General features: G+C 41.0%; 2 protein-coding genes across 3 annotated transcripts in view; one reads left to right on the top strand and one right to left on the bottom strand.

The window, feature by feature from the left end:
- The window catches only part of ZNF14 (zinc finger protein 14), a 299,800-nt gene that overhangs the window by 7,252 nt on the left and 273,215 nt on the right, over positions 1–19,333 (top strand). The window lies entirely within an intron of this gene.
- LOC131755822 (mucin-16-like) overlaps positions 4,167–19,333 on the bottom strand; it is a 56,187-nt gene continuing 41,020 nt past the window's right edge. The window contains 5 exon segments of the mRNA XM_067033320.1: positions 4,167–4,348; positions 6,313–6,479; positions 11,012–11,079; positions 13,847–14,503; positions 14,505–15,346. Of these exon segments, the coding sequence (XP_066889421.1) occupies positions 4,167–4,348; positions 6,313–6,479; positions 11,012–11,079; positions 13,847–14,503; positions 14,505–15,346 (1,916 nt within the window).

Raw genomic sequence — 19,333 nt, 5'->3', positions numbered from 1 at the left:
ACAACCCACCAGTGAAGGTTCCAAAAAAGGGAATCACATCAACTGTTGGATCTTTCCTGAAAATGGCAGTGTTGTGGATAAGAGTTTTTAATGCCCGGGCAATGGCTGTATTGTCACTTTAAAAAATATATATATTCCCACCAGCAGTGCAAGAGTGTTCCTTTTTCTCCACACCCTCTCCAGCATTTATTGTTTCTAGAGTTTTTGATGATGGCCAATCTGACTGGTGTGAGATGATATCTCATTGTAGTTTTGATTTGCATTTCTCTAATGATTAATGAGGTTGAGCATTCTTTCATGTGTTTGTTGGCCATCTGTATATCTTCTTTGGAGAAATGTCTATTTAGTTCTTCTGCCCATTTTTGGATTGGGTTGTTTGTTTTTTTGTTATTGAGCTGCATGAGTTGCTTATAAATTTTGGAGATTAATCCTTTGTCAGTTGCTTCATTTGCAACTATTTTCTCCCATTCTGAGGGTTGTCTTTTGGTCTTGTTTATGGTATCCTTTGCTGTGCAAAAGCTTTTAAGTTTCATTAGGTCCCATTTGTTTATTTATTTTTTTATTTCCATTTCTCTAGGAGATGGGTCAAAAAGGATCTTGCTGTAATTTATATCCTAGAGTGTTCTGCCTATGTTTTCCTCTAAGAGTTTGATAGTGTCTGGCCTTACATTTAGGTCTTTAACCCATTTTGAGTTTATTTTTGTGTGTGGTGTTTGGGAGTGTTCTAATTTCATACTTTTACATGTAGCTGTCCAGTTTTCCCAGCACCACTTATTGAAGAGGCTGTCTTTTCTCCACTGTACATCCTTCCCTCCTTTATCAAAGATAAGGTGACCATATGTGTGTGGGTTTATCTCTGGGCTTTCTATCCTGTTCCATTGATCTATATTTCTGTTTTTGTGCCAGTACCATAAGACAGTGATCTTTTGAAGGGGAGTGATTTGGTTTCTGGTGAGAAGAGGAGATCTTTCCTCTCCATGTTGTTATCTCATTTTCCTCTCTATGTATGTTATTTATTTGTATTTGTATTTTATTTTATTTTATTTTTTTTTTTTTTTTGCGGTATGCGGGCCTCTCACTGTTGTGGCCTCTCCCGTTGCGGAGCACAGGCTCCGGACGCGCAGGCCTAGCGGCCATGGCTCACGGGCTTAGTTGCTCCGCGGCATGTGGGATCTTCCCGGACCAGGGCACGAACCCGTGTCTCCTGCATCGGCAGGCGGATTCTCAACCACTGCGCCACCAGGGAAGCCCTGTATTTTAAAGTCAATAGAGAGTTATCAAAGTTATGGGATTATTTAGGTATTTTTGCCCTTACAATCACAGAATAAAACCTACCTTTTTGCAATAGATTATCCTTTTTTGTATAATACCCAGTAGATTCCAAAATAATATTTCATTAAAGAGCTGTTATAACTGTGTTCTCAAATAAGATATCTACTACTAGGTCTCTATTTTTGTGTTGTTGCATGCTAATTCAGAGTTGCATATAATGAGATATCAAACTTTTCCTCACTTTTAAAGATGTTTATGTGTTGGAAATTTGATTCATGAAAATTGACATGCCATTTGGGGTATCATGATATCAAAAGAGACTGTTTTCAGCATCATTAATCTAACAGTAAGTCACTGCTTGTTGGGATTTATTTGCCTATTTGCTTCATCAAGCATGTTGTTTTATTCAAATCCTCTTTATCATGACTTACTTTTGTCTGAGGGATTTACAGTTTCTGAGAGCGAGGTGTTAAACAATAATAGAGCATCTGTAGTATTTGTTTCATGCCTGGGATGCTTCGCACTGCCTGTTAGAGAGTTTCTGCTTTAACTGTTTGATTAGATTCAGTGCAAAAAAAAAAAAAAGAAAAAAAGACTATCTTTTTTTTCTCTCAGACCTTTCCGCTGAGTTTTATTAATCTTTAAATCCAAAGCAGACCCTATCTCTCTAGAGTTTGGTATTACTCAGGGATTCATTCTTCCCAGATACCTAGTCATTTCAGCTCCCAAGTCCCAAGGCTGATTGCAGAGTCATGTCAGACCCACTCATTCCTTCTTGGTCTGTTTCCCACCTTGGAGGACCTGTGATGAGGGAAAGGAGTCACCAAGGCAGATTTTCTGGACATCCTGGTGAATCTGAACATCAGAGAACGAAGTAGTTAAAGGGGAACTTGAGACCATCAGGGCTTCGGGGAAGGGGGTGCAGAATATGGAGGAATAGAGATGGGGTGATGGCTGCGCAGGAGTCAAGGAGAGACGTGTGTGGTGGGTGACTAGGTAGGCAAACCTCACGCTTAAGTGGGATGTTGATTTTGTTCATTGACAATGTCGGTGCCTGTTTCACCAATCCTGGTGTCCCTGAGGAATGATATGGTGTGAAACCATAAGACAGAAGTTGCAGTTGTCTTTAGGGCATAATGAAGAGGAAAACTTTTATCTCAGTAGTGTGAACCAGGTAGGGGCTGAGTCAAGAAAGGCCCAGAGGTTGTGTCTGACCAGCGTGGTTTATTTCTGTTCCAGCCAAGCTCCTTTGGAACCTGACTGGGAAAAGGGGACTCAAGCAGATGTCACTGCAGCTTCCTTAGGTCCAGGTGTGGCAGGTTAATAGCCCAGGCATTGTTGCTGAGCCTCGCAGTCTAACTCCTTCTTCCGCCTGGAGACAGTGACCTGTGAGGGTGAGCAGAGGGCATCAGAATGGACCAGTCATTGCCAAGTATCGGGGGCTACAGGGGAGGGACATGGCCACAGCCACAGAGACCTGATGTTCCTATGTGTCTCTGTTCCTTTTTTCTCTTTTTCTCTTAATTTTCTCTCCCAGCCCTTTTCCTCTCTTTTCTCCCTCTTTCACCTCTTTCTCTTCTTCTATCTTCCTTTTAACTCTCTTTTTTTTCTACCATTGTCTCTCTGATATCCCCTTCATATCTTCTGTTTTCCTTCTCCCACCCCAGCTTAACTGATGTATAACTGACATACAGTAAACTGCATACATTTAAAGTGAATGATTTGATAAGTTTGGATTATAAACTTATTGAACCATCCCCACAATCGAAATAAGGAATGCTCATTATCCCCCCAATAGTCCTCATGTTCTTTTGCAATTCCTCCTCCCCTGCTATTTACAAACACATTCTTATTCCCAGACAACCACTGATCTGATTTCTGGCCTCAGAGATTAGCTAGTATTTTCAATAGTTTGTTTATCAATGGAATCATACAGTAAGTACTCTTTTTCATCTGACTTCTTTCATTCAGCATAATTATTTTGAGATTAATCATTGCATGTGTTAATAATCCAGTGTTATTGCTAAATAGTATTGAATTGTATGGATATACCACAGTTTGTTTATCCCTTCACCTGTTGATGGACTTCTGGGTTGTTTTTAGTCTTTGGCTAGTACAAATATTAACATGAACATCTGTGTACAAGTCTTTGTATAGACATATGTTTTAATTTCTTTTGGATAAATTCCTAGGACTGGATGGTTGCAGAGGTGTATGTAACTTCTTTTAAAATTTATTTTTTAATTGAACTATAGTTGGTTTACAATGTTGTGTTAATATCTGCTGTACCACAAAGTGGCTCAGTTATACACATATATACATTCTTTTATATTCTTTTATATTATGGTTTAATCTCAGGATATTGGATATAGTTCCCTGTGCTATACAGTAGGACCTTGTTTAGCCATTCTATATGTAATAGTTTGCATCTACTAACCCCCATGTAACTCTTAAAGATGTGTCCATGTTATTTTTTACCAGCACTATATGCGAGTTCCAGTTGCTTCATATCTTCACCAACACTTGTTATCATCTTTTTAATTTTAGTCATTCTCATGTGTAGTGGTATCTCATTATGACTTTCATTTACATTTCCCTAATGACTAATGTTGTTAAGAAAAGGAAAAGGCAAACTACACTCAGACTAGGAGAAACTATTTGCAACATATCCCCAGCAGAAGACAGGTATTTGTAATATATAAAGGACTCTTACAACCTGATAATAAGAAGACCACAACACTTTCTTGCTAACCAGGAAACAGCAGATCAGGCACATGATGAGCACCAGGAGTCCTGCCAGGCAGATGAGGATGATGGCCCAGAAGGGGAGGTCTGGGGAGACAAGTGCTTGTGTGAGCCACCTCCTATCATTCCCCTAGGGCTCCTGATTCCCCCTACTGTGCCTCAAAGTCCTTAGCATGGGTTGGCCAACATTCATCATCATCCAATACCCTGGGTACATGGTTCCCTTTAGTGAGGCAGAGAATCAAACTATTCCCTCCCCATGCTGGGCTGGAGCGTCTTTGAGGCTTACCCGAATTCTCAGTCAAGACATCGTTTCTATTGGAAGAATACCCTGAAAGTGAATGAAATGGAGAATGCATGTGAGTGTGTTTTACTTTTTTAAATAAAACTTTTCAAATACACAGAAAAATAGAACCACATTATAAACGTCCATCACCTAGAAATAACAATATATAATTTATCCAGTTATAACAGTATCATACACAATGTATAAATTATTAACACTTGCTACCCTTGCATCATCCCATAATTCCATTGAAATATTAAAGTCATGTAGCCATAATGACGATTCACTCCATTTTAGTTTGCATCACTGGAAAATGAGGATATTTTGCTACATAATAACAAAGCCATTATCACACTACAAGAGTGATATTTCAAATCATACCTCTGGGAATGGATGACTGATGATGGTCTGGACCATCTTATGCTAGCGGAGGGGAGAATGGATCATCACAGTTGACAAGACCATGGGATCTCTTTAAATTTATAAATTCCCACTCAAAACTCTCTTCTCTGGCTATGAATACATTCACTCCCTTCTTCTTTACTGAGTTTTTAATGCTTATTTTCCAGGATTCACCTATACTGTAACTTCCTCCAGGAAGCCTTCTGATTACCACTCCCAAGTATAGATTGGTTCACATCAAATAATTTATAATTTTAAATTGCCTATTCTTGTTATTTCCAACTGCAACACAAACTCTATGAGGGTAGGGACACATAGCAGCCAATGGGCAATGGGAGAGGGTTTCAGGTCCCCCTGCTCGTACAACCCCAGGCAAATTCTTAAGATGTGCTGCCTGATACAAGCAGGAACAAGTGCCTTTTTTTTTTTTTTTTTTTTTTTTTGCTGTACGCGGGCCTCTCACTGCTGTGGCCTCTCCCGTTGCGAAGCACAGGCTCCGGACAAGCCGGCTCAGCGGCCATGGCTCACGGGCCCAGCCGCTCCGCGGCATGTGGGATCTTCCCAGACCGGGGCACGAACCCGTGTTCCCTGCATCGGCAGGCGGACTCTCAACCACTGCGCCACCAGGGAAGCCCAACAAGTTCCTTTTTAATTAATTTATTTTATTTTATTATTTTTTTTCTACATCCCCTTGGAGGTTTATTCTTACTTCCATTCAAACCAGGTTTACAAAATATATGCTGTGATTAATTAATTTTTTTACTTTTAAACAATTTTTTAAAAATTAAAAAAAAAATTTAACGTCTTTATTGGAGTACAATTGCTTTACAATGTTGTGTTAGTTTCTGCTGTATAACAAAGTGAATTAGCTATATATCCCCATATCCCCTCCCTTGCGTCTCCCTCCCACCCTCCCTATCCCACCCCTCTAGGTGGTCACAAAGCATCTAGCTGATCTCCCTGTGCTATGCACCTACTTCCCACCAGCTATCTTCTTTTACATTTGGTAGTGTATATATGTTAATGCTACTCTCTCAGTTTGTCCCAGTTTCCCCTTCCCCTTCCCTGTGTCCTCAAGTCCATTCTCTACGTCTGCGTCTTTATTCCTGTCCTACCCCTGGGTTCATTAGAACCATTTTTCTTTTAGATTCCATATATATGTTTTAGCATACGGTATTTTTCTCTGACTTACTTCAACAAGTGCCTTTTTAAATTAAAATTAATTTTAATTAAGTGAAATTTTAAAAATCTGGTAGTCAGTACTATTAAAAATCATTAACCATAAAAGACAGTCACAATGGCCATTCTTAATATGCTCGAGAGCCTCATGTGGCTTATGCACTGGATAGCACAGATATAGAACATTGCCTTCACTAAGAAAGTTCTGTTGCATGGTGCAGTCTAGGAGAAGGCGAGTGTCTCCTATATCCCACTGAATGTCCTTTCCTCTCCCTCAGTAGTGGGTAAAGTCTGTGGGAGTATGCACCTCCTGCCAGCCTGGGAAAGTTCAGTGCTAACTCATCCCCAAGTCTCCAGATTCCCAGGAAAGTCCCCATGTGAGGAAATTGGAAGCCCCCACTTCTGCCCCAATGATCAGGGAGCCTTACCATCCACAAGGACACTATTCCTGTCCAGGATAAAATTCTGCAGCTGGGTACCATTCTTGGTCAGCCGCAGGAATTCCTCATAGATGGCAACTCTGTCCAGTCTCTGAGCCAATGGTGAGATGTTACACTGAGCGTCTACCCCAGTGTGGTTACTGTGGGGCTCAGACCTGGAAGGACACAAGGGATGAACAAGGGTATCTGGAATTCTACCCTGATTCCTGGTTCCCTGCTTCTAGTCCTGTCTAGGAGAACTTTCTGCAATGATGTAAACATTTGTGTCTGTACTATCCAATACAGTCATTATTTGCCCCATGTTGTTATTGAACACTTAAAATATGGCTAGTGTGAGTGAGAAACTGAATGTCTCATTTTATTTAATTGAATTAATTTATAAATAAGTAGCTGCAGGGAGAACATTTTGAAATGTTGGAGTAAGGACTTCTGAAAATCTGTAAAAACAATAAGAACACTGGCAAACATGGTCAAAATCAACTTTTTCAGAAGTCTAGAAATTAACCGAAGGCTTGCAACAATTCAAGCAGCCTTTAGTTAAGAAAAAAATGTTTGAATCTTGGTAAATGGAGTAAATGTTATGATGTTATAACTTGCACAGTTCTCATCCTGCTCTCACAAGGGCCTCAGTAACTTGAAAACCATAATGGGTTTAGAGCTCCCCAAAAGACCCATCACCATTGAATTGTCACTATTTGACCTATCTGGCAGCTCCTTGAAAAAGCCTCATTTTCAGAGCTTGTCTTTATTTGACTCAGAGTTTGTTTATTGGAGTATAATTGCTTTACAATGTTGTGTTAGTTTCTGCTGTATAACAAAGTGAATCAGCTATATGTATACATATATCCCCATATCCCCTCCCTCTTGCATCTCCTTCCCACCTTCCCTATCCCACCCCTCTAGGTGGTCACAGAGCACCAAGCTGATCTTCCCATGTGATGTAGCTGCTTCCCACTAGCTATCTATTTTACATTTGGTAGTGTATATATGTCAATGCAACTCTCACTTTGTCCCAGCTTACCCTTCCCCCTCCCTGTGTCCTGAAGTCCATTCTCTACGTCTGCGTCGTTATTCCTGTCCTGCCCCTAGGTTCTTTAAAACCATTTTTTTTTTTAAGATTCCATGTATATGTGTTAGCATACGGTATTTGTTTTTCTCTTTCTGACTTACTTCACTCTGTATGACAGACTCTAGGTCCATCCACCTCACTACAAATAACTCAGTTTCATTTCTTTTTATGGCTGAATAATATTCCATTGTATATATGTGCCACATCTTCTTTATCCATTCATCTGTCAGTGGGCACTCAGGTTGCTTCCATGTTCTGGCTATTGTAAATAGTGCTGCAATGAACATTGTGGTACATGTCTCTTTTTGAATTATGGTTTTCTCAGGATATATGCCCAGTAGTGGAATTGCTGGGTCATATAGTAGTTCAGAGCTTGTTTAGTGAGGAAAGCCTAACCCCATGGCACTTGCCACAGTCCGTGGTAATTGTTTTACACTATATCTGCCCAAGGGAGCAATACCAGTTGAGGCAAGCAAGAGGTGAGCTAATAACTTAAAAGAAAAAATTGGGGAATGAGATGTCTACAGGGGGCTTTGAAAAGCTCCAGTGTATTCCTGGGGATCTAGAAGACCACAAGAGTGCTGTGCAAGACTTGAGAAGGTATTAAACTCTTACCTCTAGCTGAAAGATTGGCTTAATATCTAAAAAAATTGATCAATGTAACATACCATATTAATAGAATAAAGGACAAATACCACATGTTTTCTTTTTTTTCCACATGTTTTCAATAGACACAAAAAAGAATTTGACAAAATATAATTTCATGATTAAAAAAACCTCAACAAACTAGGAATAGAAAGAAACTTTGCAAACCAGATAAAGAACATTCATGCAAAGACTACCCCTAACATCATACTTAATGGTGAAAGAGTGAAAACTTTTTCATTAAGACCAAGGACAAGGCAAGTTTGTCTGCCCTCATCTTATATGTTATTCACATCATACTGAAGGTTCTTATGGGGCCAATTAGGAAAGAAAAAGAAATAAAAGGCATTTAGGTTGGAAAAGAAGATGTTAAACTCTCTATTTGCAGATGACATGATATTGTATATAGAAAAATCCCAAGAAACACACACACACACACACACACACACACACACACTACTAAATCCTATTAGTTCAGCATGATCGTAGGATATAAGAGCAATATGCAAAAATCTATATTGTATTTCTATACACTAGTTATTAACATTCTGAAAATAAAGTTAAGAAAGCAGTTCCATTTACAATTGCATCAAACAATGTACAAAACACTTTGGGATAAATTTAACAAAAGAAATGTAAGATTTGTATATTCAAAACTATAAAACTTTGTTCAAAGACTTTTAAAAAGACCTAAATAAATGAAAAGGCATCCTATGTTCATGAATTTGGGATTTAATATTATTACGATGATAACACTCCCCAAATTGATCTAAAGATTAAATTCAATCCCTATCAAAATCTCAGCTGGCTCTTTTGCAGAAATTGATAACTGATACTAAAATTAATATGGAATCTCAAGGTACTCAAATAACCAAACCAATATGGAAAAAGAACAACGCTGGACAGCGCCACTTCCCAATTGCAAAACTTACTACTAAACTACAGTAATCAAAACACTGCCACTGGCAAAAAGATAGACATACAGATCAATGGAATAAAATTTACTGTCTGTAAACAAAGTCATGCAGTTATGGACAACTGATTTTCAACAAAGTTTCCAAAACAACAGGGAAAGGATAGGCTACTTAACAAATAGAGCTGGGACAACTAGATATTCACATGCAAAAGAAGGAAGTTGGACCCCTATCTCAGCATATACAAAAATTAACTGAAAATAAATTAAAGATCTAAATGTAAGAGAGAAAATTATATAACCTTTGGAAGACATAAGAGTAAATCTTCATAACCTTGGATTAGTCATTGCTTACTTAGATATGGTACTAAAAGCACAAGAATCCAAAGGAAAAAGTAGATAAATTGGATTTCACCAAAATGAAAAACTGTTGTGCTTTAAAAGATACTACCATGAACATGAAAATACAACCTTTCAAATGGCAGAAAATATTTGCAAATCATGTATCTTGAAGGGTCTAGTATCCAGACTATATTAAGAACTATTATACCCCAACATTAAAAAGACAAATCAATTTAAAAAATGGGTAAAGGGGGCTTCCCTGGTGGCGCAGTGGTTGAGAATCCGCCTGCCGATGCAGGGGACACGGGTTCGTGCCCTGGTCCGGGAAGATCCCACATGCCGCGGAGCGGTTGGGTCCGTGAGCCATGGCCACTGAGCCTGCGCGTCCGGAGCTTGCTCCGCAATGGGAGAGGCCACAACAGTGAGAGGCCCGCGTACCAGAAAAAAAAAAAAAAAAAAAAAAATGGGTAAAGGGCTTGAATAAACAGTTCTCCAAAGAAGATATAAAAATGGCCAATAAATATATGAAAAAATGCTCAACATCGCTAATCATTAGGGAAATGCAAGTCAAAACTACGATGAGCTACCACTTCACACCCACTAAGATGGCTATAGTGGGGGGAAAAAAGGGCAATAAGAATCGTTGGTGAGGATGTGAAGAATTTGGAACCTTCATACATTGCTGAAGGGAATATAAAATGGTGGAACCTCTGTAGAAAATAATTCAGTAGTTCCTCAGAAATTAAACATAGTTACCCTATGACCCTACAATACCCATTCCTATTTATATGCCCCAAAGCATTGAAAACATAAGTTCATGTAAAAACTTGGATGTTAATGATCATAACAGCATTATTCATAATAGCCAAAAAGTGGAGACAATCCAATGTCCATCAGTGGATGTACAGATAAACAAAAGTGGTACAGCCATCCAACAGAATATTATTCAATCCTAAAAAGGAATGAAGAACTGATATATGTTACAGCATGGATGATCCTGAGAACATTATGCTAAGTGAAAGAAATCAGTCACAAAAGACCACATAGTGTATGATTCCATTTAAATACATTTCATATAAATGGAATGCCTGTTGTTCAGAATAGGCAAATCTACAGACGGAGAAAGTAAATTGTTTGCTAGGGGTGGGGGTGAGGGAAGAATGAGTGACTGCTAATGGGTGGGTACAAGATTTCTTTTTGGTGTGATGAAAATGTTCCTCCCTCCATTAGGTAGTAGGATAGTTGTACCACTATATAAATATACCACTAAATTACGTACATCAAAAAAGGTAAATTTTATGATACGTGAAGCACATCCCAAGAGGTGTATAAAAGTTTTTAATTGCCTCTTATGGCTAGTAGCTACAGTGTTGGGCAGCACGGTTAGACTGCTGGATTCCAAGTCATCTGGTGTTCTAACCCCCAGCTCCCATGGATTCTGCCTTCAGTGGCCGATTTCTTAAGACATGAATGCTACACTCTATATTCCATGGCCCCAGCACAAGACACCGTCATGCCTACCTAGGCTGACACAAGCTCTCCTGAGTTTCTAGCCAGTTGTACTCGTTGGTTCAGGAACAAGCTGATGTTTGGGTAACAGCTCTATATTCCTAGGGCTCTCCTCCATAACAGCTAGGAACTGAGAGACTGTGGCAGTGGGACACTTTCAAAGGACAGAACAAACCTCCAAAATGATTGGGTCCTGAGTTGGAACTCACCTGAATGCTGAAACTTGACAGTCAGAAAAATAACTCTTGATGCTGCTGTTTCGGAAGAGCTGGTTGAGCTGAAAGACAGGGCAACATTTCCTTGGTCAGAATCCATGGCCCAGTGGCATCGGAGAATGCCAATTAACCAAAGAGCACACTTCCCCATCTTTTTTTTTTTTTTTTTGTCAGTCCAGTGGTTAAGAATCTGTGCTTCCACTGTAGGGGGCACGGGTTTGATCCCTGGTCAGGGAACTAAGATCCCGCATGCTGAGTGGTGTGGCCAAGAAAAAACCAAACAAACACAAAAATGAAAAAGAAAACACTAGCCCAGGGCCTGTTCCAGGCTATGACTTGGGCTAGCAAGTGAACCCCTCTATGGCTGTCTCTTAGTTTGTAAAATGGGAATAAGAACCTGTCTTGATGAATTGTTAAGAAAAAAAAGTCACCCTCCAGATAACCAACAAGGATCTACTGTATAGCACAGGGAACTATACTCAATAGTTTGTATTAACGTTTAAGGGAAGAGAATCTGAAGAAGGATATATATATCTGAATAGCTGTGCTGTACACCCAAAACTAACATGATATTGTAAATCAACTATACTTCAATTTTAAAAAATGTCCAGCATATATACACTACCAAATGTAAAATAGATAGCTAGTGGGAAGCAGCCGCATAGCACAGGGAGATCAGCTCAATGCTTTGTGACCACCTAGAGGGGGTGGGATAGGGAGGGTGGGAGGGAGACGCAAGAGGGAGGAGATATGGGGATATATGTATAGCTGATTCACTTTGTTATAAAGCAGAAACTAACACACCATTGTAAAGCAATTATACTCCAATAAAGATGTTAAAAAAATGTCCAGATTGCCAAACTGAAAAAAAAATAAATGTGCACACCAAAAAGTCACCCTCTGACTACCCAGTGTCCATAGGTCAGTCTCTACATGGGAACAGGGTGGACAAACAACCCCATTCTCACCGCATCCTCAATATTTCTCTTGTTCCGCTGGTGTTTGGGTGTGCCTGGGGCTATGTCTTGGGAATAGATTAAGTTGGTGACAGTGAAATTCAGCTGGAAGTTCTGGAAGCTGGGACTGATTGTTGGTTGGTCTGTTGGTAGATGAATTGATGGCTCCACTTCTAGAATAAAAAGAAAGTATGAAGTTTTAAACAAAGAAGTCATTATAGCCAGTCTATTTATTCCTGGCAATGTGGACTTGAGCTGGGTTTTTAGAAGTGGGCTACACTCAAAAAGAATGAAATGCCATTTGCAGCAACACGGATGGACCTAGAGATTATCACACTAAGCAAAGCAAGTCAGAAAGAGAAGGACAAATACCGTATGATATCACTTACATGTGGAATCTAAAATTCGATACAAATCAACATATCTATGAAGCAAAACCAGACTCACAGACATAGAGAACAGATTTGTGGTTGCCAAAGGGGAGGGGGATGTGGGGGGGGAGGGAATGGGAGTTTGGGATTTGCAAAGGCAAGCTATTATATATAGGATAGATAAACAACAAGGTCCTACTGTATAGCACAGGGAACTATATTCAATATCCTGTGACAAACCATAATGGAAAAGAATATGAAAAAGAATATATATATGTATAACTGAGTCGTTTTGCTGTACAGAAGAGGTTAACACAACATTGTAAATCAATTGTACTGCAATAAATTTTTTTTAAGTGGCCTACAGAAGACTGTTCATCTACCTGTCCACCTTGAATCCATTCATCTGTCTGCCTGTCCAACTCTCCACCAAGCATTATGAGAGTTCACTAGGATGTGGGGAAGAAGAGCTTGGGCTTCTCTGGGGCAGAGTTGGCAGGTGCAGGTGCTGACTATCTCAGTGGGCATCTATCACACACCTTTGCTGACCTAAGTTCCTAATGTGTCTTCCTGCCTCTGTTCTTCCTCCCTGTCCCCAGTCATTGTCCTTGTAACACCGAGAGGATGCGCTTTCTAAAGTAGAATTCTGAGTGTGTCCTGTTCCTCCACAAACCATTCCAGTGCCCAGGAAAGTCCCTACCCACATCTTCAGCTACAGCTTTCCCATGTCTCATGTCAAGGTGTATGCTCCAGCCACACCAGACTTCTTAAAGCCTCCTCCAATGACATGTTCGTTCTATATTCTAGGTTATAGACACATGTAGCACAGCTGCCCATCTCTTTCCCCCAAACAGGAGTCAAGTTCTGATATTCACTACAACATGGATGAACCTTGGAGACATTATGCTAAGCAAAATAACCCAGACACAAAAGGAAAAATACTTTGGATGATTCTACTTATATGAAGTATCTATAATAGGCAAATTCATAGAGACAGTAAGTAGATTAGAGGTCACCAGGGGCTAGAGGGAGTGGGGAAGGGGGAATTCTTTTTTTTTTTTTTTTTAATTTTATTTATGTATTTATTTTTGGCTGTGTTGGGTCTTCGTTTCTGTGCGAGGGCTTTCTCTAGTTGTGGCGAGCGGGGGCCACTCCTCATCGCGGTGTGCGGGCCTCTCACTGTCGTGGAGCACAGGCTCCAGACGCACAGGCTCAGTAGTTGTGGCTCACGGGCCCAGTTGCTCCGCGGCATGTGGGATCTTCCCAGACCAGGTCTTGAACCCGTGTCCCCTGCACTGGCAGGCAGATTCTCAACCACTGCGCCACCAGGGAAGCCCGGGAATTCTTGCTTAATGGGTTCACAGACCCTGTTCAGGGTGATTGAAAACAGTAGAGATGGTTGCACAATAGTGGCAGTGTAATTAATGCTGCTGAATTGTACATTTTAAATGGTTACAATGGCAAATATTATTTCATATATATATAAATAAATTATATTTGACCACAATAAAAAAGTTATTTTTACTTGTTCCTGAAGTCACCCTCACAGAGGCCAAGGTAGAGGTTCCAGGTGTGGTCACAGGGGCAAAAGGACTTCCAGACAGTGTATTGAAGGTGATTGTGGTCTTGGCCACAGTGGGACCTGAACCTGTGGCAGCTAAATGAGTGGTCTCAACAGTGGTGGTTTTCAGGACAGTGGTTGTACTTAATCCTTCCTCATGACTGGTTTTAGGTGGTGTTGGAGTCTCTGATGTTATCAAGGTCATGGTGTCCCCTGTCACGGTCTTGGGAAATTCTGGGAGTCCAGCTGAGGTTGTGGGTGGTGAGGTTTCTGTGCTCCCGGAAGGTACAGGATAAAGCCCAACAATTGTTGCAGGGGTCCTGAAAGGCCCAAGAACGCCAGGGGAAACAGTCAGAGCTGGGGTACTTGTATTGGCCTCTGTTGCAGGCCTGGTGGCCAGTAAGCCTGTGGTCTCTGGTAAACCACGGGAAGGAGCTGAAGTTGAGATAGTTGCGCTGATGTCTGTCCCAGGATGGGTAGAGAGTGAGGCTGTTTCTGCAGGAACACCAAATGAAGCTGTTGGAGTTAGATTAACTCTGACTGTCTTGGTCACAGTTGTGGTGAAGAGAGAGGATGTTTCTGGTGGACTGAGAGAAAACAGTCTGATTTGGAAGAGTTGTATTAGTCTCCAACCCAGGTGGGATGGATGGTGCGGCTGTGATCTCTGGTAAATGAGGAAAAATAGTTGAAGCAGGAAAACTTGTGCTTGTCTCTTCACTGGAATGGGTGACCATTAAGACTGTGGTTGCTGGTTCACCAGGAGAAAGAGTCAGAGGTACAATAGCCATAGTGGTGTCTGTCTCAGAGCTAGTGACCTGTGAAGTCCTGATATCTGGTACACCAGCTGAGACAGTACGAGTTGGAACAACTGAACTGACTTCTGCCCCAAGACTGGTGGCCACTGAGAATGTGGTGTCTAATTCACTATGGGAAACATTGGGGGTTGTCCTGGGAACAGTCAGTTTGGTGTCTACAGGATGGGTGACCAGTGAAGCTGTTGTATTTGGCTTCCCAGGGTAAGCAGTCATAGTTAGAATAGCTGAACTTGTTTCTGTATGGGTGACCCATGAGGCTGTTGTCTCTGGTTTGTGCATGGAATCAGTCAGAGTTGGAACAGCTGTACTGGTCTCTGCCCCAGAACTAGGGACCAGTGAGGGTGTAGTCTGTGGTCCTCTATTGAAAGTAGATGGGATTGTCATGGGAACTACTGTGCTGGTCTTGTCTCCAGGTCTGGTGACAAATGAGGCTCTCATCTTTGGAACATCTGGGGTTGTGATGATCATTCCTGTTGTGCTTATGCTGGCTGTTTTATCTGATGTCCTAAGGAGAGACAGCATACCTGAAGTGGGAGTAGAGACTCTGGTAGTCGAGGTCACTGTGGAAGTGGTCTTCAGAACCTTGGCAGTGGTCTCTGCCCTCTCTGTCCCTCCTGTTGATAGTCCTGTGAATTGTAGGAGGGACACATTATTACTACTTACTGGGTTGACAATCGCTTATTTTTTCTCCACATCAGGAAAGGGAGAGAAATGTCTGCCTGGGGTGTGCCAGTGATGCTTCTGGAATGGGAAAAGGAATTGTGATTGGCATTCCCTCACCTTACCTGACTCATCTTGGGCTGCAACTCCTCCATGAATTCTTTTTTTGTTTGTTTGTTTAAAAGTATTTATTTAGAACAGGAACAGAATTTTAAAACATCAGTTTATAGGACTTCCCTGGTGGTCCTGTGGTTAAGACTCCATACTTCCAATGCAAGGGGCACTGGTTCGATCCCTGGTTGGGGAGATACGATCCCACATGCCGTGTGGTGGCCAAGAAAATATATTTAAAAATCAGTTTATGAGTTTATTATAAATATTAAGAGCATGAAAATAAAAAGAGAACAGTGAAAAAACTGAAAATGGAAACCGACAAAAGGTTTATCATTTTTTTCTCAGGTAGAAATCAGACTAATAACAACAGAAACAAAACTCAAAAACATAATGGAGTAAAACTTTCCTTAAAAAAGATCCATGCATGGGATTACCCTGGTGCTCCAGTGGTAAAGAATCCACCTTCCAATGCAGTGGATGTGGGTTCAGTCCCTGGTCAGGGAACTAAGATCCCACATGCTGCGGGGCAACTAAGCCTGCGTGCTGCAACTACTGAGCTCATGGGCCTCAACAAGAGAGCCTGCATGCCGCAAACTACAGAGCCCATGTGCTCTGGACCCCATGCACCACAACTACAGAGCCCACACTCCTTGGAGCCTGCACACCACAACTAGAGAGAGAAAATCTGCATGCCACAGCTAGAGAGAAGTCCGTGTGCTGCAAAGAAAGATCCTGCATGCCTCAGGGAAGATCCTGCATGCCACAACTAAGACCCAACACAGGCAAAAATAAATAAATAAATAAATAAATCTTTTTAAAAGTAAGATCCATGCACATAAAATGAAAGAGTTCTCTGAAATACGAATAAATCTAATTGCTCTTTTTATTAACTATAGACATAGTGGCAGCTATATTGCCCAAGTTCAAGAGAGTATAAATACCTCAGGACCATATTGGAATAATCTCTAATCTAAAATGAGTGAAAGTAGAAGAAGGAAGAGAGAAAGTATGATCCAGAAAATTAGACCACTGCTCATTTTTTAACCAGAGCTGTGATGATTATTATTTGTTTAGCTTTGAAAAAAATATCTATCTATTCTGAACACACCTTCACAGAGATCCTGAGTCTGTCAGTCAGGCTATCATCTGGGCAAGTGTTCTATCACCACAGACAAGTTTCTTCATATGCATCCCTGGTTGGGAACTGACAGCTGAGAATATGATACTGAAATGGAGCAGGACCCTATTGTCTATGACCCCCATGTCCTCAGCCTCCCTTTTGTCTGTGGAAACACTTTAGCCAAAGAATAAGTTTAATCAGAGAAGTGAGAAAATGCAGAAGCAAAGAAAAGCAGTCAAACAAGACTAAATAATAGTTTAGTCATTAAGCAAAGTCAAGGACCTTTAGGTCCTTCTCAAGGGCTATAGATAATATTCTGAGCCATATCCTGTGAGCTGTCTTGTAGATACTGAAACCCCTACCAGGTGGAAAAAGTTAACTACATGATGATCAGACCGTAGCCATGACATAAGCTGCCACAATTCCGAGAATTTGCCTCAAAGAAATGGAAACAAACCGACCCTAAAACTGAAGATTAACTGTACTTAAAACAACCAAGATGATGCTGGTCAGACCACTGATGACCAATTTCAAGATGACTGTGAGAGCTGATTGTGTTGTTTCTGCATGTAGCCCCCTCCCTCCGTCTATAAAAGCTCTTGCCCACTGGTTGTGGAGGTGGGAGTTGGCCTTTGGACAGGAGTCAGCCCTCCCCTCTCCCCGCAGTTGCTGGCATCCAAAATAAAGCAAACTTTCCTTTCCACCAACCTTGCCTCTTTATTGGCTTTTGAGCGGTAAGCTGTTGGGCCCCACTTTCGATTACAAATAATAATATCATAGCTGGAGACCTCTCATTAGTTAAGTATCCTATATTAATTATCATTTTAAACCTTTAAAATTATGATTACACAGTAATCACTTTTATTTTATGGATGAAAGAGCCGATCCTCAGGGAGGCTAAAATTTTTAGATAGTACATCCAGAGACTTGACTTTATTTCATGCATCCAATACCTATTTTGATGTAGATATTTCTCCCCACACTTTACAGATAAAAGGTTAAACAATATATCCAAGATCATCAAGTAAGTAGCTACTGGAACCAGTACGCAGATTTTTTTTTTTTTTTTTTTTTTTTTTTGCGGTACGCGGGCCTCTCACTGTTGTGGCCTCTCCCGTTGTGGAGCACAGGCTCCGGACGCGCAGGCTCAGCGGCCATGGCTCACGGGCCCAGCTGCTCCGCGGCATGTGGGATCTTCCCGGACCGGGACACAAACCCGTGTCCCCTGCATCGGCAGGCGGACTCCCAACCACTGCGCCACCAAGGAAGCCCGAGATTTTTGATATTTAATTACATCTAGAGTGTCAAGACCAGGATTTAAACTGTAATTCATGTAAGTCTAAGAACTTTACCTTTTTCGATAAACTATTCAAGGAAGTGAGAAGGAGATCCTGGGAAGTTTGGCCAAGCACAGATAGCCCACAAGACTGTGGTTAACGTTGCCATTCGCTAAGGAATGGGGTTACAAATAGATTAAAAATAACTTTTTTGGCTGCATTGGGTCTTCGTTGCTGTGCTCGGGCTTTCTCTAGTTGCGGCAAGTGGGGGCTACTCTTCATTGCGATGCGCGGGCTTCTCATTGTGGTGGCATCTCGTTGCAGAGCATAGGCCCTTGGGTGCGCAGGCTTCAGTGGTTGCGGTGTGTGGGCTCAGTAGTTGTGGCATGCGAGCTTAGTTGCCCCGTGGCATGTGGGATCTTCCTGAACCAGGGCTTGAACCCGTGTCCCCTGCATTAGCAGGCAATTCTTAACCACTGTGCCACCAGGGAAGTCCCACACAAATGGATTTTTTAAAATGGGTTTCAAGTTTGGGGTTTTTTTGTATTTATAAAACAAAGTCCTCAAAGTTCTAGTCACTTTCTATAAATTTCTCTGATATATTTATTATATCCTCAATGAATATTGGTCAGAGAAATAGATGTGGGAACTCCTCCATGAATTCTTGACCACCCCCTGTTCCCAGATGTTCTCTGTTCTCTCCCTCCGAGCCTTTGTTCAAGCTGTTTTCTCTACCTACCATGCCCATCTCTCATCGGTTTTATGTTCTGCCCTTCTTCAAACCCTACCTCAAATCTACCTTTACAAATCCATGTAGGAATCCATCTCTCCCTTCTCAGTATTTCCTCATCATACTGTCTGAACCTGCACTGTACCACCCCTCCCAGTCTGCCTGGTACTATCTACTAATGTCTGACTGCTTGGCATATTGTAGGTGCTCAACAAATATTTGTTGAATGAATGAATGAATGAACAAATACATGGATGAATATGTACATTAGCAGGTCTCTTCTGACTTGAGAGAGATCATGTATCTTTGTGCTTAAGAGCTTGGACTCTTAAGCCACATTAGTGTTCTGGCTCCTCCACTAAACAGATGTGTGGCTCTTTAAGTTGTCAGATCTTGCTAGACCTCCATTTTCTTATCTATAAAGTAGGAATAAGTACAGTGGTCAGCTCAGAGTCTTGATAAAAATGCACCAAGCACAATGCCTCCTGGTTTGTAATAAGATGTTACCACTACTACCACTACTATTTATCTACTATTACCACTGTTATTACTACTCTTGCTACTACCTACTGCTACTACTCTTACTACTCTCACCTACCATTTCTGCTGTTATTACTACTGTTACTACTACCACTGTCACTACCTAACATTACTGCTGTTGCTACTACTATTACTACCTATTACTACTGTTATTGCTGTTACTATGACTATT

Source organism: Kogia breviceps, chromosome 4 (assembly GCF_026419965.1).
Source record: "Kogia breviceps isolate mKogBre1 chromosome 4, mKogBre1 haplotype 1, whole genome shotgun sequence".
NCBI lineage: Eukaryota > Metazoa > Chordata > Mammalia > Artiodactyla > Physeteridae > Kogia > Kogia breviceps.
The sequence above is the reverse complement of the archived record's forward strand: the minus strand, read 5'-3'. Positions and strand labels throughout refer to the sequence as shown.